Source organism: Grus americana, chromosome 2 (genome assembly GCF_028858705.1).
Source record: "Grus americana isolate bGruAme1 chromosome 2, bGruAme1.mat, whole genome shotgun sequence".
NCBI classification, from domain to species: Eukaryota; Metazoa; Chordata; class Aves; order Gruiformes; family Gruidae; genus Grus; species Grus americana.
Genome location: NC_072853.1, coordinates 152,856,345 through 152,881,350, shown reverse-complemented (window position 1 = coordinate 152,881,350; position 25,006 = coordinate 152,856,345). Strand labels below are relative to the sequence as shown.

General features: G+C 37.4%; 1 protein-coding gene across 19 annotated transcripts in view; it reads left to right on the top strand.

The window, feature by feature from the left end:
• The window catches only part of ARHGAP12 (Rho GTPase activating protein 12), an 84,992-nt gene extending 61,005 nt beyond the window's left edge, over positions 1-23,987 (top strand). For 9 of the 19 annotated variants that reach the window (XM_054814647.1, XM_054814646.1, XM_054814645.1 and 6 more), the window contains 12 exons: positions 1,660-1,721; positions 3,340-3,421; positions 5,500-5,622; positions 10,363-10,467; positions 10,814-10,912; positions 13,295-13,403; positions 14,404-14,523; positions 17,406-17,504; positions 19,597-19,674; positions 20,538-20,672; positions 20,969-21,071; positions 21,499-23,987. In XM_054814647.1, coding sequence (XP_054670622.1) covers positions 1,660-1,721; positions 3,340-3,421; positions 5,500-5,622; positions 10,363-10,467; positions 10,814-10,912; positions 13,295-13,403; positions 14,404-14,523; positions 17,406-17,504; positions 19,597-19,674; positions 20,538-20,672; positions 20,969-21,071; positions 21,499-21,673 — 1,290 coding nt within the window. In that variant the 3' untranslated portion in view covers positions 21,674-23,987. The other 10 variants (XM_054814652.1, XM_054814659.1, XM_054814658.1 and 7 more) reach the window with 5 other exon arrangements.
• Positions 23,988-25,006: the final 1,019 nt, after the last annotated feature.

The window sequence follows — 25,006 nt, the reverse complement described above, 5'->3', positions numbered from 1 at the left end:
TGCTGCTAAGTAGGGCATTATGATACTTTTTCTGAACAATTCTTCTCTGGAGCATGCCCACTGGTTCCACTATGAGTAATTTATTAAAACGATAATTTATTTGAGAAATTGGGCATGGGTTGCTCAGTCACTGTAAAAGGTGGTGACAGGCCATTCCACTTACTAAAGACAAAGATTTGTTAGAAGGGTGCAATGCATAGGACTCTTAGTGGTGGTCTGTGTGGGTCACAAATAAAGTGATCTAAAGAATAGGCTAATTTTTGGGGGGGGGATGGAGGAGGGAAGTGACTCATTTCTTCTATTGAAAATACCAGTTTTGGAAAATAATATATACATCACTGGCTTGGGAAAGCATTCCAGCCCAATGGAGATACTAGACTGAGTGAGAGTAGCAGTTACCTTTGGATTGAAATAACAGCGGAACCATCAGCTAAACGCTGTTGTCCTTGAAAACATGTCCTTTTTGTATTTTATGAGCTGTGCTGGAAACATGCAGGTAAAATTTTTAAGGTTCATGAAAAACAGATCTATGTCTTTGCAAAGAGTGGTGTCACAGTATTCCAGCAAAAAAATTTCTCTTCAATATTGTATTCTGAAGTTATGGTCCACTTAAATTTGAGATTGAGAGGAGAATGCTGAAGAGAATATATCTTCTATTTTCATTGGATCAGAATTGAGGACATTCATTTTTGTTATGATAAAACTGATTTGGATCCTTTCCCTAGTTGATTGGTTCAACTAATAGCTTAGTTCTTAAATTAGGAACTGTTCCAAGCTGTTACTGAAAAGGAATTGATTAAAAAAGTAATTTAACATTCCTTTAGCGCCATTCACTGGTAGGACGAGGCTAGGTGACAGGGAAAAATGATAGAATTTGGTACCTCATCTTGAGAGTCACAAATGCTGTAAATTGATGGTTTTCCTTTTCATCCTAGAATATTTTTTCAAACATTCCTTTCTTATTTTTGCATAGAAACTAGAAATATTCACGCCAAATATTTGAAACTTGCAAATACCCTTCTTGTTCAGCGGTGTTCTTTTTCTACCAATCACTGACTGATCTCCAACTTTGTACAGAGGCATAGCAATATAAATGATTTTCATCAACAAGACATAATTAAGTAGTTTAAAATTCTAATATTTTGCTTGAAGATAAGAAAAAATAGGACATCAAAGAAATGTTTCACTCATCTGTTTTTGAAATGAATATGTTAATATTTTTATGCTTTTCAACCATGTTTTACTTAAAGTAGGCAATAATGCTAAAATAACTTGGAAAGATTTTGTCAGAGAATTTAGGCTGTTTGTCAGCCATGTCCTTTCTCAGTAAAGGACACAAACACTAATGTGCTATTACATAAATCGTTATAGATTTATGTTTAAAATTTCCACTGTCTGGTACCACAAATGATTTAATTTGGCTTGTCCAAAGAACCTAGGCCTTGAAGGAAAGCTTTTTACCCTCTTAATGGTAATGAGTACTTTCCCAGAGGAATTTTGATTTTGCTGATTCCTGCATGCACTTAAGACAATTTCTTAAACATGGGCAAAGATGGCTTATTGCCAGAAATTGATTATTTTGGGGGATTAATTCAGTGCTGGGATGGCAATAGAAGCAGATTTTCTTTTATATCTGTTATGTCTTACTCTGTCTTGCAGGGTCAAGAGAAGTATGGGTTATTGAATGTGACAAAAATTACAGAAAATGGGAAGAAAGTTCGGTAAGTCTTGGACCTGTAAAAGTACATGTTGCATAAGGGTTTGTGTAAGGAATCTGACTTTTATATAAGGACAGCATACCGAGTTTTGCAATTTCTTACTTTTTGTCTTAATTTTCCTTAGAGGTTTTCCTGTAGGACACAGTGTTTCCTTATCCCAAAGTATATGTTTCTCCCAGTGAGCTAAAGATAATAAGACTTGAGAGAACCAGAGGCTCGTGTATGCCAGGGCTCCACACAAGGCAGCGATTTCTTGAAGGTGTACTAATGAGTGACAGCTTTTGAAAATGGGGTTGATTTATTTATTTAAGAGAAGATCTGTATAGTTTAGCTTGTCTTGTTCTTTCGATAGAATTGGTGTAAAAGGGGCTTTCAGACTTTCACTTCATCTTCTTTAATTTCTAAGGAGTGTACGTGTCGTGCTCCCTAATTCTTCCTTCACTCTACTTGTGAAGGGTTTGAAGCAGGATGTATCGCCCAACATTGGTCTCCCTGTAGGTGATGAGTGACCTCATTTCTAACTTCCTTTTTCTGCCTCACAGGCAGGCATTTGCTTTATAAATCATAATGTATAATCAAATAATACTGTCTAACTTACATTTCTGGTGTTTTGCAAAGATTCAGTGTTAAATACTGCATATGTGTGGCACATCCTCAGATTTAATTTAGGTTTACTTTTCACTTTTTTTACTTTTAATTTTTTAATTCAATCTTTTAGGTCTAAAACTGTGTTATATCTAGTTCAGTGTTTTCCTAGACTTTTGATACACGAAGCATGCTTTTCCTGAGAATTAAAAAGTCAGGACTCAGCTAATATTCCAGAGCTACCCTGACCTAGTCCAGTGCAGCTGGGCAGCACATCTGATCCCCTGGTTGCGTTCCTCAGAGCTGCTCCTAAGAACTTGGTAGGAAAGAGTAGACAGTGGCTCACGTAAGCTGTTGCAGGTGCAACACTCTATTTATGTTGGAATCGTCCATCTGGATTACTGCACTGCTGTATAGAAAGATGCAACATGGCCATCCTGTCGCTTTGAGAGCTGTTGAATAATAATTCATGTTTGGGCAATGGGAATAGATTGTCAGGGCTTGTCAGGATTTATTTTTTTTAACTTCAGGAGGATGGGTACTTAGGCATAAAAGCAAATAGTCAGCTGGAACAACTCATTTGTTCTTTTTCTGCATTTTTTTAGATATGTAGCCAATATTTTATTGCCAGTGTAAATGAGCTTATTACATAAATGTAGGACACTTGCATCCCAGTTAGATGTGATCAATCAATTTCAGAATTATGCAGTACTTTGGCATAATCTACTAAGTACACAGTAGAATGAACATTCCAGATTAGCTCCTTTGAAATTATAATTGTATGGTGTTTCTCCTGGTGAACTGCTTCTACTGCTAATTAGCTGTGTTTGATTTAGACTTTGATGGTCAGGCTGGGACTGTTAACATATGTTCCCTTCTATAAATATGATAGCAATTAAGACTTACTGATGGCACTAATGACCATATATATGGTTAAGCATATTAACATACAGGTCAGCTGGGCAACAATGATTGACAGTTTAAATATCTACTTTCAATGTCAATTCATCTTATGTTTATTTACAAATATTTACAGAAAGAATTGGATGTCATCATGGGCAGTGTTACAAGGTTCATCATTGCTGTTCACTAAAACCCAAGGAAGTGGAACTGGCTGGGTAAGCTCAGGAACAACCCCCATCCTCATTTAAGTGTTAATCACATAAAGCACAATAAATCAAAGCCGCCTTATTTGCAGGGCTTAAATACCGATATACATGCGTAATTTAAAAAAAATAAATGTGTATAAGTTAGCAGGAAAATAGTTTAATGTAACAATTATTATGTAGAATGAGAAGAAAACCAGTTGCACTTTCTTATATTTCCAAAAGATTTTTAAATTTGATAAGAAACTGATAAAGAGATATTCAGGTGCCCTGTAGGCTTGAACTTTTTGCTCCAGGCCAAATATTTTTGTTTTTCTTACTAATATGTTTGTCTGAATAGTTGGTTTGTTTGTTTGTTTTACTGTTTTGGATATTTTTCATGAACTTCAGGTAGTTTTGGATGTGATACATGTAATAAAGAAAATAGTCTGACATTAGTTGTGTTGGACTATTTGAATAATGTAGTATTGTGGTCTTATCATTTAGTCTTTGCCTTGCTAGATTCCCTATTTTGTTTTGTATCAGCATAGTGCATGACAAGTATTTGTATCTATTTTGATGTCTGGTGAAGACCTAAAGAGAAACATCACAGTGAAGATGATGATTATTCAATTTTTATAACACCTGTAGATTAATGGCACTATAATTAAATCAGCGATATTTATCCAGCTGCATTCCTACATTAGTAGGTATAGAAATGGCTTTTATTTACGGCTTACTTACCTACTTTTGGAGGTCTGACTTTAAACTGTGTGGATCTCCTATAATACCGAATCTGACCTCTCTTTAGTTATTCCTTATTCCAGTGTATTATGTGAATTCCAGCAAAATTGTTTCATAAGCTATATATGCTATGTTGCTGTGCTTTGCTGATCTTTCTACTTGGCTCGCTTTCTCCTGTTCTGCTTCTTTTTGGGTAGTGAATTGGTAGTCACTCACTAAAGCAGCGAGTTAATTCCAGAGCTGTAAACGTCTCCTTCCCGTCCCCCCCCACCCCGCCTTCTGTTGCTCTAGAAGGGGTGGTTGGAAAAAAATTGGGTGAGGATGGATAAAACCCAACATTTGGTGTAGAAGAGAATGGAAAGAGTAAAGTTGGGCAAGATGGTCAAGCAGAAGGGAAAAAGAAGAGAAAGAAAAAGAGTAAAAAATTAAAGGCATGAGATAAGGTAAATTATGTTGTCTGGCAGGAATTGGACTTGGTGACTTCTGCAATTTACTTTCATAGCTAAGGATCCAAAAAGTACTTTAGTGTTATAGGTATAAATATGTGTGTTTTGAAAGTAAAACATTTTGCCTGAGTAACTAATCAAGTTCCAAAAACTTGATTACAGGTACTAATACTCTTAATCCAAATGTAGCTGTAGATTAAAAAAACCCCATTATTTTAACTTCATGTTGATATCACTAAAACACCCAGTGCTAAATTAAGATACTATTTATGAATGTGTGATACTGTTAGGAATCAATGTGTGCCCAAATGAATTATCCATAAAAGATAATCAGGCAACTCTGCTTATTGCTTAGGGATACTAGTGTCAGTTGTGTTACACCTTCCAAATACAGTCATTTGGGCACTGGGGGTCGTGAGGGGGGACAGCATAAACTCTTTTGATAATTAAAGTGGAGCAAAAGTATCATAGTCACAATATTGCTGTGCAACACTGTCAGGTATGTGTACTGTCAAGTATTTGAGTTGGGTCAGCAAAATAAATATCAACAGTATAAACAGAATAAAGTGAAGCTGGAAGTATTAAGGGAGAATCTTGTTCAAGGACTTCATTGTATGCCTGCATAATTACATATTTACAAAGCCAACTGCAAGTAAATATTCAGCACACACTCTTTTTGCCTGCTGTGTAGGAAATTTTTGGAGGTGTTAAAAATTCTGCCTCACCTCTCAAATTTTGATCTGTGTCAGTGTTTTAATAAGGTGAAGTCAAGTCTAACAGTTTGACATATGATAAGAATTACACTGCTTCATTTTTATGAGAATATTTGTTTAGCATTCGTCTAGTGACTGATATAACCATATCTTTTTTTTTGTGCATTGTTTTGTGACTTCATCACTTTTCTTCCTTTTTCTCATCAAGTCATTTTGCCAAGGGGGCTCAATTCCTGAGCTCTTGCTCTCGCTGCTTTCTTCTTGGAAAAATGCTCTCAGTCGTCGACCTGCTGTCACCTATGTAAACTCTGACCAAGTTTCAGCTATCACTGTATGTGTTCTTGTTGCATGCCTCTTGTCACTGTAAGGCCACTAATCTTGAAAGTAAATTTGGATTTTTCCAAGGTTTAAGTTTTGTCACTTCATATATCACCTTGTGTATACTGTTTTGCTGTTTTCTGAAAGCCATCCGAGGTGCAAATTAACACAAGTGTATTGCAATAATTCTGTAATTGTTCTAATGGAGCAAAGTAGAAAAAGTATCTGGTTCATCAGTGCCAGAATTATAATCCCAAATTCTCCTACTAGTATCTTCACTAATAAACAGCATGACACGGTCAGTTATTTAACAGATATTTTGTGTCTAATTCTTTCTAACACAACTAATTTAGAATGTTTGTAAAGTGCCTATGATGCCTTTGATACAATGATGTACATGTTGTTGCTTAATTCTAGCAATAATTGGAATACCAGAAAATGTAAATGTTATGCATAAAAAGCTGAAAAGAAAAGAGCTCAAGGATGTTCTGGCTATATGCCACGTACAGAAAGCTGATGTAAATTTGTAGGACCCTCTATATATAATTAAGCATATGTAGTTAGTCCTGTTTTGAAGTGTAGATGCCAAACAGAAGTGCTGCTTATTGGAAACTGATAAATTGTTGGTAGTTAATGTGGTAGCTTGTTGTTCAAGGTGGATGAGAAGGAATTTAGATAATGATGCTAGTCTTAGAAACAAACAGGCTTGACTGGCTGTATAATTGTTTCTTAATATCACTTTCTCAGCACTATTACCAGAATCAAACTAAAGCTTTCATGGAAAAAAATCCTATGCTGAAGACATTAAAACCAATGTTTCAATAACTCCTTGAGGATTTTGAAGTGTTGGTGATGTTTAAAACTATTTTGGTATCTTGGCTTGTATTTCCAGAAGAGTGGAGAGCTGTATGTTTTGAGTTAGGATTCCTGAGACTTCTAGAATGACCATTTTGATGACCAGTACCTTAATTTTTTACTTTTCTGTAGGGGGGAGTAACTTGTAGGCTTATTCAATTAATCTTGTGCTAAAAATGATGCAACTGCCTTTTCTTTGTCTGTCAAATTTATTGCTATCTATGTGGAAGTCTGGAACAGATAATTTGTACGCAGTTTGGTATCCTTTAAAATGCCACTTTCTATAAGGAAATCTGGATTATTATTTTTTTTTTTACTTATTATGTCTTATCACAGAAATTTAAATTTTTAACTGTTGAAAGAAGGTGTCTCAACTTTTGGTGTGAATAAGTTAAAATAGCTATTGCCAAATTTTAGCGATGGGGCTTCATAAAACACAGCAAATGGTTAACTGCTTAGAAGGATTCGTCTGTCAGCCTTCTGTAGTAGGTGCACGTCCTCATTGTCAAGTACAGTGGTGGTAAACCAAAAGTGGGTAAACTTCTCAAACATCAAGGAAACAAATGTTCTTTAAGGTTCATCTAGGCAAACTCTCGTTTACTGTGTTATACCACTGTGTTTTTAGCCAAGGATGTTATATTTACATTACTACAGTTCACCAGTATTGCACAGCTGATTAGATGGAGCTCAGATGACTATCATCAAAACTATTTGGAATGCAAATATTCCCATTAGAGTCTGGTTTCAAAGAACTTCCATTTTGCTATGGTGATAAGGAATATCTTTATATTCTTCCTTTTTTTTTCTTTGTTAAAGCCGTAAGTTCTGAAGCTCCCTTGCCAGCCAGAAAGGAGCATCTGCCTGCTCAGTTCTATTTCTGCAGTCCATCTATGGGTGAGGAGGATTTGGAATTAAAATGTTCCACCCAACTCTAATTAGAAACAGAATTACAGGAATAGCAGGTGTCATTTGTATATCCAAAGTCTTCCCATAAATGACATCCAGTTCTGTTTCCAAAGAATGCTGGAATGTATCACAATACAGACTGCATGACTTGACCTGTGGAGACTTCCAGGACAAGAAAACGCTTGAAAAGATTGAAACGGCCGCCTATTTATTGATGCCAGCACACATCTTCGAGGAAATCCTTAAGCTACACGGCATCTACTGTGTCTAAAGCAGAAAACCCAAACCCCTGTTCTTTCCAAAAAGTAGAATTGATCTCTTCCATATAACTAGGAAAAGCACATCCCATGACTACACTTCTTGTCTAGAAAAAGCTGTCAGAAGTGACTCCAGGACAGCTTTGTATCTAGGACAGCTGGCAGCACCATGTATAGACCTCTCCCTCTTTTGGTGTCACCCTGCTGCCCTTTCTGAACTTCCCAGACACCTCAAAAGAGAAATCCAGTAAGAATAAGAGTCTGCTCAGTAGGAGCTGAATTTATCCTGACTAGTTCTGACTTGGTAGCGCACTCTGTTGTGAGAAAGCAGACTTTATGTCTAGGTGGCAGCAGACGCTAAAGGGAAAGGTTTTCTTTTTACTGCTCTCAACAAAACCTGCTTGCTTCAGGAGGGTTCGGTTGCCTTTAGCTAATCTTGGTATGAAGAGCGTCTGAGCAGCCCTGTACAGAACTTGCTCCTGGAGGCTTTCAAGGAGGGAAGGGGCAGCTGGCATCTCATTTTCATACACCCAGGAGCAGAAAAGAACCTTGTCAGGAAAGCTCATAGGGGACCCTGCATGCTAAACTTCAAATTTCCTTGAATAAAGAAATTAAGTTTGTGATGAGTATATAATATGTGGGTGTAGCAGAGGAGCTTTGCAGAGAGGCTGGATTATTTGCATGAGTTTCCCCATCCTTGGATCTCACACAACACTTTGGGCACCGCTGGTGCAAAGGAGCAGGGGAAGACTTCTTTTTTCCCCTCTGAGAAATTTAGTTTCTAATCTTTGGTTTGTTCTGTGCCTGTCTGAAATGCTGAGGGGAGTCAGGCCAAAAAGATGGGTAGTACTGCGATCTGTCAGGTGGGGAGTTCAGCAAGCTGATATATTGGAGGGCTTTCCTTTTGGTCAAAACAGCAGTGACTGTTAACATTACTTTTTTTTTTTTTTGTGTTGTTGACTTCTCCTGGGCTTCTCAGCATCATCTGGGCGGTGCTTTTAGCAAATTCCCCTGATCCTGCAGAGGACTTTGACACTAGTCTGCTCTCTCCAGTGCCAAACTCTATTAATTGGTTTGGTTTTTTCCAGCACGCAGCAAGATTGATCTAGGCTGTCAGGAAGTGTGTGGCTGGAGCACTTGGGTCGTATGTGAAGCACTTATGTCAATCTCCCTTAAATAGGCAGCTGCTGCGTAGCTGCCCGCAACTGCAAGAGCCGTAACGGCCCAGAGATTGTTCCTGTGGACTCCATGGCTGAGCTGGGCCTCTCTCAACAGCTCTGCTGTAATTGATAAATATTCTAGGATGAGGTATCTGACAATGAAGTCAGAAAGCAAAAACACTTTTTTTTCTTCCCCCTTCCCGTTGGCATTGGGCAAATTAGAAATATTCCCTATTCTGCTGTTTCACAGGTAAAATAAAGAAGTTAAGATGCTGCTTTCCATTCAACACTTAATTGCCCTTAGGACTCAAGGCGGGGAGATTTTCCAGTGGTAAACAGCCTTTCTAAAACACAATTAGCATTAATTAACATCCATGCTGGGAATTTAATCAGAAGCAGCAGATTAGTTCTGTTTTCTGAACTGTTTTTTCTCCCCTTGGATATGGTTGTTCTTACACAGGCTGGAAACTTGTCTTCGCAGCAAGGAGCTTGTCCTGGGGCTTGCATTCCCCAGAGCTGTCACACGAACAGAATTCACACATCAAAGACTTTTTAAAGAAATAAAAAAGAACCTTTCTGATGGATCAGATGCTACAAGCTTCCCCTAGAACTACAGCATTAAATTTCTGTGCTACAACCAAGTGACTTAGAGCTTTCCCTGCTCCGTGTTTTAATTATTTTACTCACAATTAGAGCTTTTTGTTTGTATGGGTCAGTGAGTTGGTTTCCTTGAGGAATGATATTTCAAAGCTATGTGGTATAGGTTGAAACCTTAGTAAAAGTACTTTATTTTAAAAAAATTGTGATACCTAGTATAAATGTAATAGTAGTAGGTAAAAATAGCTCCCTGATGTTTTCCTTCAAATTGTTTGAAGGGTTACTTGTGGGTTAAATGCTTTTTTTATCACTTTGGTTATTTACTGTTTGTTTAGTAGGCAGTGCGATAGTTCTGTTTACTTGCCAGGATAAGCTCCAGTATTGCAATAGAAGCACGACAGAAAAATATAAAACAACGTGACAAGCATTGTTGGAAATACATACATTACAAAAATGTAAAAACTGAAAGTGCTTTTCCAGTGCAGGAGGGATGTGACTCCTATCTAGCAAAGCTACTATTTATGGTTCAACTTTTTTTGTTTTATACACATCCATTGATAAACTCACAGAATGTTTTGAGGAGTTTTTTGGTGGTTGGTTGTTGGGGTTTTTTTTTCTTCCCAGTTACTTATTAGCCAATTCTGTTTAAAGTTTGGGACTATCTTGACTAAAATCAAGCTACAATCAAATACTGCATAGACTTCTACCATTTGTGATAGGAAAAAAAGCTCTGTTGGAATCTGGTTCTAAGGGCTTTAAGCTGAGCAGCTTTTAGTAGGCATGCTTAAAGAGTATTTTGTGTGTGGGTTTTGTTTGGTTTTTGTTTTCCTGGTATCATGCCTGTTGATTTGTGGCAAAGTACTGTATTTGGGTTAAGTTGTATAGACCGTAAATAATGTATGTTATATAAGACTGTGTACCTGTTAGGAGTTTCTTTCTTTGTTTTCAAGTTTATCATCATTGTTCCTTTTCTTCCAGAAGTTTGGTGTCAATCAGTCCAAGCCAGAATTTACAGTGGATCTCAAAGGGGCATTGATTGACTGGGCCTCAAAGGACAAATCCAGCAAAAAGAATGTTATTGAGGTGAATTATTTAAATGCAGAATTATATGTATTTTAATTAATGACTTAAACTTTGTTTAAACTTAAAATCAAAAACTTTAATTGAGTTTTCTACATTTCTTCCTGCTCAAATATAGATGTATCTTAATACCTGCAAGAAATGTCCATTTTTAATATGTCTCTATGGGATATGCTTTTAAACGTTAAGCAGACTGTTATTTACTGTTTTCATTGGTAAGTGTTCTTGAGTGGCTATGTAGTATCTAAAAACTATGCCAGGGAGAAGTTTAATTTGATTTAGATATTTTCACTTTTGAATTCTAGTGTGTTTATCAATTCTGATGATACCTGGTTTTATTTCTTTAAAGCTTAAAACCCGCCAAGGAACTGAGCTCTTAATTCAATCTGATAATGACAGCTTTATTAATGAATGGTATAAAGTTCTTAACTATACCATCAACAATCAGGTATGTCTTTGAATCACGAAGACTCTATTTTCAAGGTAATGTTGTTTAGTAAAATAAATGATGTAACGACTCCTAGTGCTTTGTGTACATCTTCATTTCCTGATTTTCTTGAGTGTGGGCAGGAGGTTGAGGATATGGCAGTTCCTGATGGTGACACGTGAAATATAATTAATAGTGGCAAAGGCAGAAGGGTGGTTACTGGATTAAGAACCAGGAGATGTGGGCTGACCTCCAGGTCAGAAATGAGCTTCCTTCTGTGGCCAAATACTTGTTCTGTCTCGGTGACCTGAAAGGTTCTGATAGAGAGGGAGTAAAGAGGGGAGGATGGCCAAGGCAGTGCTTCGTGACATGCATTAATCAGCATTTGATACTGCTATTCACTTAACAAAGCTGCACAAACGTGCAAATTTAAAGCCCTGGCAAAATACTGTATTATCTCTTGTTATCAGACAGCATAATGCCAACTATTTAATCAGCAGAAAAGTGATCTAACGTTTGGTCTTGATATTACCAAATAAGATTTACCATCTTTGAATTCAGAAGAAGTTGGAGGAGATCTTGGAGAAAATATTCCTCATAATGAATTGACTTCATGTCTATTCTTAATTTCTATAGTTACAGACCTGGCTGCTGCCCATAAGCTATATTTATTTTGCTTTTGATGTCAGACAATGGTCTTCATTTCTCTTAGCTCTGATAGTGTTTTCCACATATGGGTGTTTTTACACCCAAACAGTCAGCGAATATGAATGGTTTACTTCTTTCTGAGTGCTCATGGTTTAGGTTCTTAATCTTCTGCTCTCTCCTGGTATGAAAATGTGTTGAACCAGACAAGGCAGTAACTCAGCGATACCCTTCTCCTGTCTGCCCCGTGTAATGCAGCTGGGGCCACTTCTTCCCTGCTTAAATATAAACGAAGGTGGAAAGGCTGAGAGATGCTGAGATGAGAGGGAGGTATTACATGTTAAGTTGAAGAAGTGAATGGTGGTATAGGGAGAGTTTATCAGCACTCTGGAGGAAATGGTGATGTTTTACTACGGGGAGCTGGTAGCCAAGAGACCTAAGATTACAAGGGAAAAGTTCAAAAAGTACATTATTAGACTACCTGATAATTTGGAGCACTGAAGCTTTAGGTACAAAACTCTATCAGATCTGATGCAAGCTTTTAATTTTGGGAACTTTGTGGTAATAGTAGCTGTGACTCTCTTTCCCAGGACACAGGCGCTAGTTCTAGTGTGACAAGATCTTCCTCAAAAGAAGGATTTTGGTCTCTGCTCTTTCAGGCTGCTGTTGTGGCAATAAGCTGTACAAGAGGAATAGCTATCTGGAGGGATCCTTAGCAGGGACATCGGTATATTCAACTGCCAAATTAATCTTTGATGTGTAAAAAGGCTATCCAAAGCTTTGGAAAAGCAGCAAGGAATGAGGGTGTTTAAAGATAACATCTACTCTTCAAGTTGAAGCGCAACTTAGTCAATGAATCATGTTTCTGCTCATTCAGTGGTCTGGAGTACACAATCTCGCCTTATTTTTAAAATGCCCTTCCTTGTAACAAAAGACACCCTAGTCAGATTTTTGTAACTGTGTAGAAGTCAAGTTCTCTTTAATAGAAGTAAGCGATAGGTTGTTTTGGAAGGGAGTATGTTGCACTGAGACCAGAGGAAGTTTCTTTTCCTATTTTCTGGTATGTCCGCAGTCATGCGTGTAGCATAGGCGTGAGGCTGCAAGTGGGCAGTTTAACAGACTCTGGTATCTGCCTCCGCACTACAACATCATCTATGTTTTCACTTACCTGTGTTTAATGAGGATATGCCGAGAGAGCAATAACACAGGGCAAGAATTTTAGGTGCTGGTATATGTACTTTTTCAGAGTGAATTCAGTGTATGTTTTGACAGTGGTGAAATTTTCCAACGATAGTTCTGTTTTCTATTAAGAAAATTTTAATTACAGAGATCAGAAATAGGGTAAATGCTCTAGAAATATTTTTTAGACTCTATCAATCAGATGCTTCTGTAGCAGACCATGAAATACCTGATGTTTGTCTACTGCATTTGAAAAAACCCACCACATTTCTATTGTTTATTGGTTGATGTAATGAAGTGTTACCATGAAAGGCTGATTGTACTTTGTTCAGTGTCCAGCCAAACTTTTTTTATTGGGTCTTATGATCAAATAGTGTTTCTCAAAGTTATTCACTCTGCTCTTGAATGGTATCATCTCTGAAGATATTTTTAGCACCTAGAGTTCAGGAAAGAACCAACTGAATATCATTATAGGGAAAAAAAAAATGTATATTCTAAAACTGTCTACTGGAAATGTGTTTGTTAATGCTATGTTCTATGAATTGGCAAACTGATCACTGTATATCTTAAATCTAATAGGTAGTAGAGTCTGATGAAGCATTAGAAGATGAAGTACCAGATTCCCCTGGGGTGGAAAAACAAGACAAAGAAAAAGAGAAGGAGAATAAAGACTCTAAGAAACTTCGTTGTGAGTTAGAAGTTTTCCATTAATTGATTTTTAGCAATGCCAATTTTTATTTTTTGTATCTTTAGTATTATGTGTAAATAGAGAAGAATTCAAAAGGACAGCTAGAAATGAAACTGTTCAAGTTTGGAAGCAGGCTTTTATATAGTTCATTCTACGTCTTGGTGCCAGCTAGATTTTCTTCCATGTTCTATTAATCATACTTTAAAAAAAAAAAGTACTAAATGCCTTTAGCTCCTGCTGTATGACATATGAATAATAGGAGAAATAGGCAGTGGTGAAATGGATTACTTTCAAGGTGTTGTCAAATGCAGAGAAGTTTTTCTCTGACTTATTTATAAATGGTTTTGAGTAAGAATTCTTTTGTCCTTTTACATGTTCAAAACTGATTAGAATTGTTTTACTTGGGTTTTGTCTGTGGTACAGCATCTGTAAATATTTGCGCTATTAACTTAAACTGCAATTTTGCTAAGTTACTAGTGATGCTATATTGGCTCATTTAGAGAAACTAAACATATTTAATTACACCTTCAGAATTTTAGAGCTAAATTTCTTTTAGCTGCAGAAATTTCTTCCTATGCATAGAAATATATTAATCAGGCAGACTATGTTCTATCTTTTACTTACTTTCTTGTAAATTACATATAAGTATTTATTTCTTTCAGAGTAGTTAATGAAAGGCAGGATGAGTTTTGAAACAGAGCTATATTTTTAAGAATTCCACATCGATTCCATATGTAAGCTACCATTTAGTTAGCTTCACAGGCAATGCTTGGTTTTACAAGTTTTTTTGTGACAGGGTTGTCTCTTGGTGGTTTGAAAAATGGATGTTATTTACAAGGAGTTCCAAAAAGTTAAGGAAAAAAATGTAGATGCATTGCAAATTTGAATAGGCTTTTTATGTGGTTTTGAGCTTAATTTTTTTTTTGATGTTTGTTCCTTGGCAGATAAGCGCAGTGTTGGTTCTTTGGATATTCACATGAAACGCATTTCTCTTTTTCAGCAGTGAAAGCACCTAGCAATATAGATTCCACAGATCAGAAAAAGACCAAAACGAAGCTCAAGAAGTTTCTTACACGACGCCCTACATTACAAGCTGTCCGTGAAAAAGGCTACATTAAGGGTAAATGAACCTTTTTAACAAAGGAAATAATTTGAAAAGCTGAATTTAGTAGTTCATGTGTAAAATGGGGTTGAAATGATCTAGTTTTAAAGTAAAACACATGTATATACCTGGTTTGACAAAAGTCTTGGATGTGTAGTGGAACTGGTGATTGATTGTCATTCTGAGCACTGCTACTAGCCACTAAACTTCAGGGGGGATGTCCTCTCCTTCAGCTCGTTACTGGCAAAACCGCGGTGAAAATCGAGGGCCCAGAGGCCTGTTTGGATTTGGAGTGCTTCTTAGCTTGAGAGTCCATTTGGTCTGCTGTTCTGAGCTGGAAATGTCAGATAGCTGATAATCATTTGTGCATACAAGGGAAAGAAAAGTCCTTTGGGTGTAAAGCTGAATGCATGTGCTCATCTGTTTCACAAGGGTGGTTTAGTCCGAGTGGAACCAGACAATCATGTGCCATCTAATAAGAAATTAAATATTTAGGCAATCCGGGATAAGGCTGATGGAATCTTAACTTCTACATCTTTTTTTCCCCTAACCTCTTTTGAATGTATACGTTTTTAATTGTTTCAAAAACAATGAGTCTTACCAATATTCTTGAATCAAACTTACAAAAGAATTGATTTCCATTTGTCAGACTTGTAGAAACTTTGAGAGAACAGTATTTGCAAAGGTTTAAGTTAATGTGTTTGTGTAAATTATTGATTTGGTACTCACTGTAAAACTTCATTCATTTATTTATTTGTATGCTTTAGCAGGACTTGTAGGTGGTGCTCTACTAGGGTCTAAATAGCATATGGGTAGGCAAAATCAGACCAAACCCTACTGTGATTTGCCTAACTACATACTTTAACAGGTGTGCTTCTGTTGCATGTGGCGTTTGATAGATTTGTGTATCTGCAAATATAATTTAACTGTAAATTATGGAATTTTTGTTTGGGATAGGGAGGCTTTATTCCCAGACTTTGACGCTTTGCTCTGCTTTACAGCTTAGTATTCATGTCATGGCTCAGTGACATAACTTCTGACAGTGAATGCTAAGCCAAGTTTAATTTGTACACATGCATGCTGATGATTGGATTTTTAATAAAGACATAAAGGAATGAAGAGTTTGTTTTTATTTAAAAACATGGTGTAAATTTTAAAAGTTGGATCTGTGCTGTACAGTTTTACATGTACTGTATGAATAAAAAATACAGAAGTCTTTATTTAAAAGCCCAGTGTACTTTTGTGGCTGCTACAGAACAAGCTTAGTAAACGGAAAACTTGGCAAACCCAGTATGAGCAGAAAAAAAATAATGAAAAGTTCTAGGGGAAAAAAAAGGCATTTAAACCAGCATGCACTAAGCAGAGAAGTAACTGTGCTAGTTTTGTTACATGGAAAAACAAAATTACAAAAGTTACTTTAAGATGAGAGGAAAAACTATGATTCCTGTATAGGTGGAAATTATTAATGTCAAAGGTAATTGTAACAAATCAGCTTGTTCCATGCAAGGATTTTCTTGTGCTACCTAATCTGCATTGCTTTACCTGCTACAGCTGCATGCTAGCCTGGCTTTCTACTGTGTGGGCTTTTTCAATCCTTTGCTACTGATTCTGCTTATCCAGCTGTCTGTGTGAGTAGCAGCAGCAGGACGGAGGTGTTTTGGGTCACTGGCCTTCTATGCATACAGCTAATACTATTATATGCCAGTTTTCATACTGTATAATTGGTTTGGTGTGCTGTTTGGATTTCCCAAAGCAGTAGTCAGATGCAAGTGTTGTTAATGAATCTACTCAAATTACTAAACATGAAAAATGGGCTAGATGCTATGCACAATGCAAATGCAAGAGCAGTTTCTCTCTTGCATAAGCTCTGAAGTAAGGTCTACTAGATACTGCAAAGATGGCCACTTACATACCTTATTTAACAGATTTAAAGAAACAAACAAACACTTCCTTCCCTTTAAAAGTGTGAACATTGCCTTTCTCTCTCAAGACCCTATTTCAGTTTCATGCATCTGAACAGGGGAAGCCATCTGTTATTTGGGCATCTTTGATGAAAACCACAGAAAGGGTCTCAGAGATTCTTGTGATAACCTGAACAAGAGGAGTTAACGTGTTGCTGAAATACACTGAGACATTGCAAGAATCTGTTCTCTGGCCAAGCTGATTTTCATTTTTGCTCCAGTTTATGATAGAAAACACTCCTCCTGGATTGTGTAGTTTTGAAAACAAAATTACCTTTGCCCATAAATATCTGTATTTAGATTCCAACCTTGCAGCCAGTTTGCCTATGCAGAGTCACACTTGCATCTGTTCAGAGCTCTGTGAGGTAAAGGTCTGTCATTTACAAATCCATGTCAGAACTTAGAAATGTTAAAAGTTAAAGACTCTACGTTAAAGTAAATTAATATGTAATGCTGGGTTAAACAGTAGGTGCAATGAAAGATGAAATTTTACAGGGTTTTTCCCCAAGCAATGCTAAAAGCTTTCACTTTCGTTAAAGTTTATTATCTCTGTTCAGATTTTTAAGAAAGATGACAGAAAATGTATTTTGAATTCAGAACAGGAGTGGAGTGTAACAGGACATTTGAATCCATTAAATTTCTCATTACACCAATGACTATATGACTCTTACAAGTATCTTCTGATGGATTAAAATTATTTCAGTAGCAAAAGTTCCTTACTCAGAGACTCACATTTGTGTAACTGCTGACACTCACTGGGAGCTTTTTCTTGCTGGGAGCTGCTGCGAGTTCTTTTCAAAACTTCCTTATTTTCACTCTTAATAGTGCAGCAATTGTATCCAGTAGTCTTTGCCCTTTGTAGAGGTTTGTTTTAACCTGAACTAGTTCTGTCACTTGAGTCCTGTTCCACCGTAAATCAGTCTCTTTACTTGGTTCCAGATCAAGTGTTTGGTTCCAATCTCACCAGCTTGTGTCAAAGAGAAAACAGCACGGTGCCAAAGTTCGTCAAGCTGTGCATTGAGCATGTTGAGGAACATGGTATGGTTGAAGTTTTTTGTTTCTGAATCTCTCTTGCTCACCACACTATCTAATTTTGAACATTTTAATCCTTAAAATGCTGTAGACTTATTTGGGAGAAATAATCTGAAACTTGTATCTGTAGTTAGCCATGGGTTTTCAAGAGTGGGAAGGTATGTGGGATCCAAAATGGGGAGAGGGGAGAAGATCTTATCCGAGAAATTGTTCTGCTTCAGTGTATTTCAAGCTGAGGAGAGGGCAGGACAGCCTCCTGGCAGCAAGGTATTACAAGAAGTAATAGAAGAGCTCAGCCCATCGAGTTGGGTTTTTTTCAGATGAAGAGACTGTCAAAATGCAACCATTCATTTTTGGAAGGTTTAAGTGTGCTAACAATCATTTATATTAAAACTTCCTTGAAACAAACTTGTAGGAAAAAGTTGCGTTCCCGCTCTGTATATGTGTTGACTGCCGGAAGACAAGTCTGTTGGTCTGATGCACTTCAGCCAGTTACACTGATTGCTATGTGAAGTTTCACGCAATTCTGGAGATTATCAGTGTCCACATATTGACTCAATTTTTGTTTGCTTTCATTGAAAATAGGTCTCTCCTATCTAATAACTGAGAAAACTAATATGTTTGAAAGCTACATGCGACATTCTGGGTTGTCTGATGTAAAGAACATCTTCATGTTTTTGTTAAAATACATTGATTGTGACTGTCACTTGGCTCTAGTCTGTGCTGGTTTTCTTGCTTGTTTCTTGTTGCTGTCATTGCCCTATCTCTTGGAAAAGATGACTGAGAGGGGATTATGGAATCTCCATAATCATCATTCAAATATATACCAGTCTGTTAATCTGAGAACATTCTCTTGAGAATCAGGGTAAGTGTTACAGGGGAATACTACATGTGAATTTTAAGGCATCTTCCATGGGACCTTCATTCAGGATTTTGTTGCAGCCTGTAGTCCTCTTTCTCAATGCTGCTATCTGATGGCCTGGGAGGGGAAAAATAACTGCTTCATTGCCTTACTCCAGTTTGACAAACTGCCACCTTGCTTCTAACAGCAGGCTTTATTCTGTTTGTGTTCTGCAGTTTGTGAGAAAGGGGTTATTTTGCTTTGTTCTTTTTTTTTTTTTATTTCTTTTTTATTTTAAAGACAGGACTGCAGTGAAGATAGTGGTGAAGTTTTCCTTTTTTAAGTACCTGAGGGGAAACTGACAGGAATGAACAGCTTTTCCCCCCCCACTTCTCCAACTCTTCTTCCTACTGCCAATACACTTCAAATCAGTTCTTTCTATAAAGGAATGACTAGTGGATTATGGGGAAAAGGGATATGTCAGATGGTGCTGGTTACTGTGCTGTCTTGCATCAGACAACTCCTTGAGGAGCTACAGGGACTTGCAGGTACTCTGGCAACACTCACCCTCTCAGTGGCACTGACTCACATGCTGCATTCAAGTGGCATTTCAGTTAAATTCTTTACCTCCTAATCACTTCTGAGTAACTGCGGTAGCAACCACAGACACAGTTTTCTTCTTTTCTGGTTGAGTGTGCAATACTGTAAAATCAAGGGCTACCCATTTCAGTTTTGTAGGCTGATGGGTAGTGATGAGTGTGCATGCACATCATTCCTTCTCCATCCAAACCTGGTCACTTGACAACTTTGAGATGCTCTCTGTGCATGACTTGATTTGATTTTTCTTAACCATACATTAAAAAATTGAACATCCACAAAGTACTTGGTTCTTGCATGTTGGACTCCCATCTATTCCCTGCCCACCCACCAAGAGCATCTGAAACAAGACACGTGTTCTTAGTGGGGAAACTTGGAGCTGTTGCCTCATTACTACTGTTCTACTGCATAGGAAGTTTTAGAGATTACTTTGAGTTGATGCTACCAAATGTGGGTCAGCAAACTAAACCTCGTCTGATATGCCCTGCCCATCAAAAAAGCTAGCTGAACTTCTTTTTATGTTAAACCAAATGTTGTTTGTTACAAGGTGGGTTTCCTTTGTTTTTAATTTTGCTGAGTAGACCTACAAAGCAGCAGCCTGATGATTTCAGAATTCATACATGTGTAAGGTATTAAAATGGGTTTATCCCTTTGTTTTAGGATTAGATGTTGACGGCTTATACCGAGTTAGTGGCAATCTTGCAGTGATACAGAAGTTAAGATTTGCAGTCAATCACGGTAAGCTTCCTTCAACTATATTACAGCTGTGTGTATTTTCAGATTGCTGAAGTTCGTAGAAGGCTCAGGAAAAAAAATATTCTTAACGTATAACCGCAGTATTTCATGAGCATTGATTGTCATCTTCAAAGTAAAATTACTTCAAAATTCCAGAATTTAGTGTGTAATATACATCATTTGAAAAACCTAACATCCTGGAGGTTTGGTCTAATGTGAAGCATAGAGGCATTGCTAGAACATAATTCTAAAGAAAGGTGGTAATAGAATTTGGAGGGAGGGAAATTATTTCAAATAAAATAACTTCATACCTTATGGAAAAACAGTAATGCTAGTGGAAGCTTAATATGCTTAAAAGTGCTAAGTTAATGCTTTTTAGCAAGATTTGCTACTGCCTTTTAGCATGGGGGTGCTTAGCTCCTCCTTGCCTTACTCTATGTATGAAACCCTTTCACGTGGCTATATCCTAGTGTTTTGTTCAGTTGGAATCAGTAGGCAGCTTGCAACTGGGAAGAAGACAGCAGCCCATCTACAGTCTGACCTCTCGTTTCTTGATTGACAGGGTCTGACAGTAAATGTTGTGGTATGTCAGCAGCTCCTGTTCCCCTCTGGAAAATGCCCTTGGTGTAGGGGAGCTGTGTGTAGTGCAGCAGGCAATTTGGCCATCTCTCTCTGTAACAATTGAGTTTTTGTGTTCCCTTTTACACTGCTGCAGCACTGTATCACAGCCTGGAACGGGCTGAAGTGGAGTAAGAGTCTTCACTGCTTTAAAACCAATAAGTACAGAAGAGTAGTTAGTTTATTTTAAAAAAAAACAAGCTTTTATGGTTAAATTATTAACATTCATTTTTTTTTCTCCCTCTCAGATGAGAAACTAGACTTGAATGACAGTAAATGGGAAGATATACATGTCATTACAGGAGCTCTAAAGATGTTTTTCAGAGAATTGCCAGAGCCACTGTTCACTTATAATCACTTCAATGACTTCGTCAATGCAATTAGTAAGTCTGGAAAACACGCATGTGCTTTTTGTATAAGTTCTCCTCAATATCTACAGGTCTTTTAATTATTTTGGACAGTGAAAAGAAAGTTTTGGCAATGAAGGCCAGCAAGGCAAGGCTTACCTGGAACTGCCTGGCAGTACTGTACGCCTGGCCAGGAGGTGGCAGCGTTTTCTCTTATATTAACACTGCAAAACATTCGCTTTATTCGCAGTCTGTTAAAATTTATGCTAAAGTTTTAAACAAAAATACTGATTTTTTTTGTTTGTTTGTTTCTACACCTCATCCTTTTGCAGAACAAGAACCAAGGCAGCGTGTCCATGCTGTTAAAGATTTAATCAAACAGTTGCCAAAACCAAATCAGGACACTATGCAGGTACTCTTTAGGCACCTGAAGAGGTAAGTAGCAGGTAGAAGGAAAGGCTTTGTATTGCTGATCCTCCCTTAAAGCTAAATAATCCTGTTAAAAGTACTAGGTGACTTTTCCCACTGCATTTTTCTGGCATAAATTGGACTTGATGAAAGCAATCTATCAGTCTGTATTTATACAAGCTTGCAGAGCACCAAACAGACTTCAGACAGTATGTGTCATAGTTGTGATGTTTACTGCCAAGTCCTTATGTTCGAGGGATTGTGAGAGGATCAGGAATAGCATTTCAAAACAAAACTTTTCCGTAGAGAGGGGAATCACAGCAGTTGTATGTCCTAAAGCAACTACTTGTGAAATAAATACTGTGACTAGTCATTTGCTTTGGACTGTGCCTATTTCCCGTCATCCTATTACTCTAACACTGTCTGGTTTTGTGTATTGCTTTTTTTCTTTCAGAGTTGTAGAAAACGGAGAAAAGAACCGAATGACCTATCAAAGTGTGGCAATAGTTTTTGGTCCAACCCTATTAAAACCAGAAAAAGAGACTGGTAACATAGCAGTCCACACAGTATACCAGAATCAGATTGTAGAATTAATTCTACTGGAATTGAATTCCATCTTTGGACGCTGACATTTTTCTTGGAGTAGAAACTGGAAGTGATGGGTTGGCAGCAGTACTCATCAGAAGGAAAATCTCGCTGTACATGATGTATTATGTTTGTGGACCAAGCAGCAACTTGTTTTTTGCACTTTTGGGGAGGGGAGAAACAGGAGAAATGTTTGACCACTTTAATGCGAATTAAAGACAACACTTTGGATTTCTTTGAAAAGTTAAATATAACAAGTGAATTGAAAAGTTTATAGTTTGCCTTTTTTAAAGTAGCATTGGAAAAATGTAATATAGGTTCATACACTGGATTTCATGGAGAGTAAAGCTATTAATCTCAAACTGGATAATCTGGAATTTAATCTTAAAATTCTTCCATTTGATAGGGAAAAGTCCTGCCAACTGGTATGGAAAAATTCAGTGGAGTTACATCTTAAGTTTGTGTATTACAACCTAGTCAGATCTGTACGACACTTTTCCAAAGGGTTTGTGCATGCAGTGGCTGTCTTAAACTTGTGCTAACAGTTTGGTTTATTTTATTTAAATCTAATTCCTCACTTGATATCTGCTGTCCTTTTTCCTTCCCCCCCTTTTCTTTCTTTTTTCTTTTCTTTTCTTTCCTTTTTTTTTTCCCCCAGCAACCTTTCTGGAAATTCTTAGTTGCTTTATAGAACAGCACACTATTTCAAACACTGAATTGCAAGAATATCCAGCAACGGATATTTGTCTCGTGGCATAATAGAAGTAATATTTAATAAACTTGTTCATTTTTTCAGGGTATTTCCTGAGCTAAGTTTTGTGTTATACTGATTTAAAGCTAAAATCCTAAGTAAATACCAACTGTGTAACACTGTATTGAGTTCTTGGTATAATGCTGTGGTAGCAGAAGTTTCTTGGTGTAAATACAGGCTGTGCTTTTGATTCTTGTATATAATTCAGTTCCTGTATAGTTTAAGAACACTTTAGTCACACATTTCTAATCATGGGTAGATTAGCTACAGTAGCATAATGTTTCCAGTGGATGTCTGGGTTTCAGCAGGGAAACAGGTTTTGGGGAGGGAGGGGGGACCTAACTGTGTGCACTTTTAGATGTTAATTACATTTGCGGGCAAATAACTGTAATGCAAATGGTACTGGAGAAATACTGAGTGTGCTTGCTAAATTGTTAATGCACTACAAGAGGAGCCTTTTAGGTTATTTAATATGTACAGGATACATTAGAAAAATGTATTATGAATTCTAACATCTACAAATAGTGAAACTCATGTTTTGATAGATGGATGTTTGATGGAATCCATGATGCTAAATTTCAGATTTTCTTTTTACATTAATGTAGAATAATTTGTAAAATTGGTTTTGGAAGATTTTGTTACAGGGAGCATGGTCTGCTGAAGATTTTTTTAAATGTATTTTTCTAGACTAACTGCTGTATCTGACATATTTGTTATGTCTAACCTGAATAAAGAAAACCGTTAGTTCTTTTAGAGTTTGCCATTCCCGCTTCAGACAACATGAACCCCCTTTAAACAATAAGACCGATGTATCTCACCGCTTAGCATGGATACTGCTTCTGGCAAAGAGTTGTCAGGCTGGATTAAAAGACAAATGCTTACTTGATAACCTGACAATTTTGGGAGCTTCCCAGTCCCTTTCTTTAACAACTTAAATTCTAACATAAGATTCAGAGAGGGCAGAAGTAATTCATGGATATAAATTTGCAGTCTTTAAAACATAGCCCAACTTGGAACTTACTGAACACAAAGCAGATATATTGGGGAAATAATTGTATTTCGCGGTTATCTGTTGTATACCTTTCACAACGCGGTCCTGGCTTACAGCAAGGGGGATGTGTGGCGAAGTACCGAGCTGTGATCAGATGAACGCTACGAGAATTTCATGAGTGTAGGACTTGCATGAAAAGTCGTCGGAGATAAAAGAGAAGATGAGTTACCTTGTGGCTTTCTCACTGTCTTCTTGTGGTAATGGTGAAGTCTTGTGGTTAGTTGCAAAACGACCTGGGTGAGAATTGTGATAGCTCCGTCTCGGTGTTGTCAGCAGCCTCCTGGTAGGCTGTCAAGCCCAAGCAGTGCCGAGCCCCAAGCTACTGGAAAATATCAACAAAATTGAAATCTGTTGCTGTAGAATATTTAAATCCCAACTTCAGCTGTAAAATAAAAAAGAATTCCCACTGCTAAATGAGAAGGCTTATCTACAGGTCACCTTTTCTGTACGAGTGTTACACTTTTTGAAGAAATAATGCCTTTTTAGAACAATTTGATAATGAGGATGTCACATTTTTCCTTGTATTCCCCCAAAATAAAGCATTTTGTTATTACAATATATAGTATGATTTTGTGCAGTGAAGTTGTCTTATGTTTTAATGTTCTCAGTTTTAGTTTGGGGAGGGGAGAGTATTCTTTTCAATTGAAAGAGGTGTAGCTAACCACTCAAAGCGTTCAGGAGGAGCAGGCTGTCCGAGCTGACGGTGTGCATGTCCTGACCAACTTGAAACTCTCTATGTCAGCACATTGCGTTTCTTCACTATGTGAAATACCTTGTCTAGTTCCTGCAGTTAGCTTTCTTTTTAAAAATCAAAACCAGATATTTGTACAAACATAGCAAAGGAAAGCTATTTGTATTAGATGAAACATCATTAAATTTATATATTCCTCAGGTTGGGCTTTAAATCAGATTTGGTTCTGGTTTAAAACCAATTTAAAGACTGAATATAAACTTTTGCAGCTGTAACCACTCAAAGATCTTGGAGGTCCAATGTTACGTGTCTGTGCCAGTTGCAGTTTTGTTCCAGCACTAGAGCTGTGTTCAGCTCTGTAGTTCAGCTACACAGCGTTAGTACCAAGCAACTCTCAGATGTGCTTGGTCTTTACCGGTTACAGACTTCTTCACTTCAAAGCTGGACAGAGAAGTGGACATGAAAAAGACATGGCGTATGTGCACAGTCGTTTCATGTAAGCTAGTTTTTTAAAACGAGTTGCATACAAATCAAGCTTCCTGCCCAGGCCCAGACTTTCTTCCCCATCTTCACAGAAGGCCAGGATAAATTCCCTTTGTACTGAACCCATTGTATCCTGGCAAGTGAATCCTCGACTCGCAGCGTGAGAGAGACGGGAGTTTGTAGGTAATACAGTAGCAGTTTATTCCTATGTGAAGCCCTGACTTTTTCCCCTTAAAGGGAACGGCTTTATTTAGCTCCAAAGTAATGATATTTTCAGAATCAATTGGTTAATTCATAAGCCATAACGTAAACCAAGCACAGTGGGGCATTCTGCTGGGCGAAGGGGGAGGTACGGCATGTCTAATGAGGCCTCTGCAACCGCCGGGGAGAGGAGAGCTCCT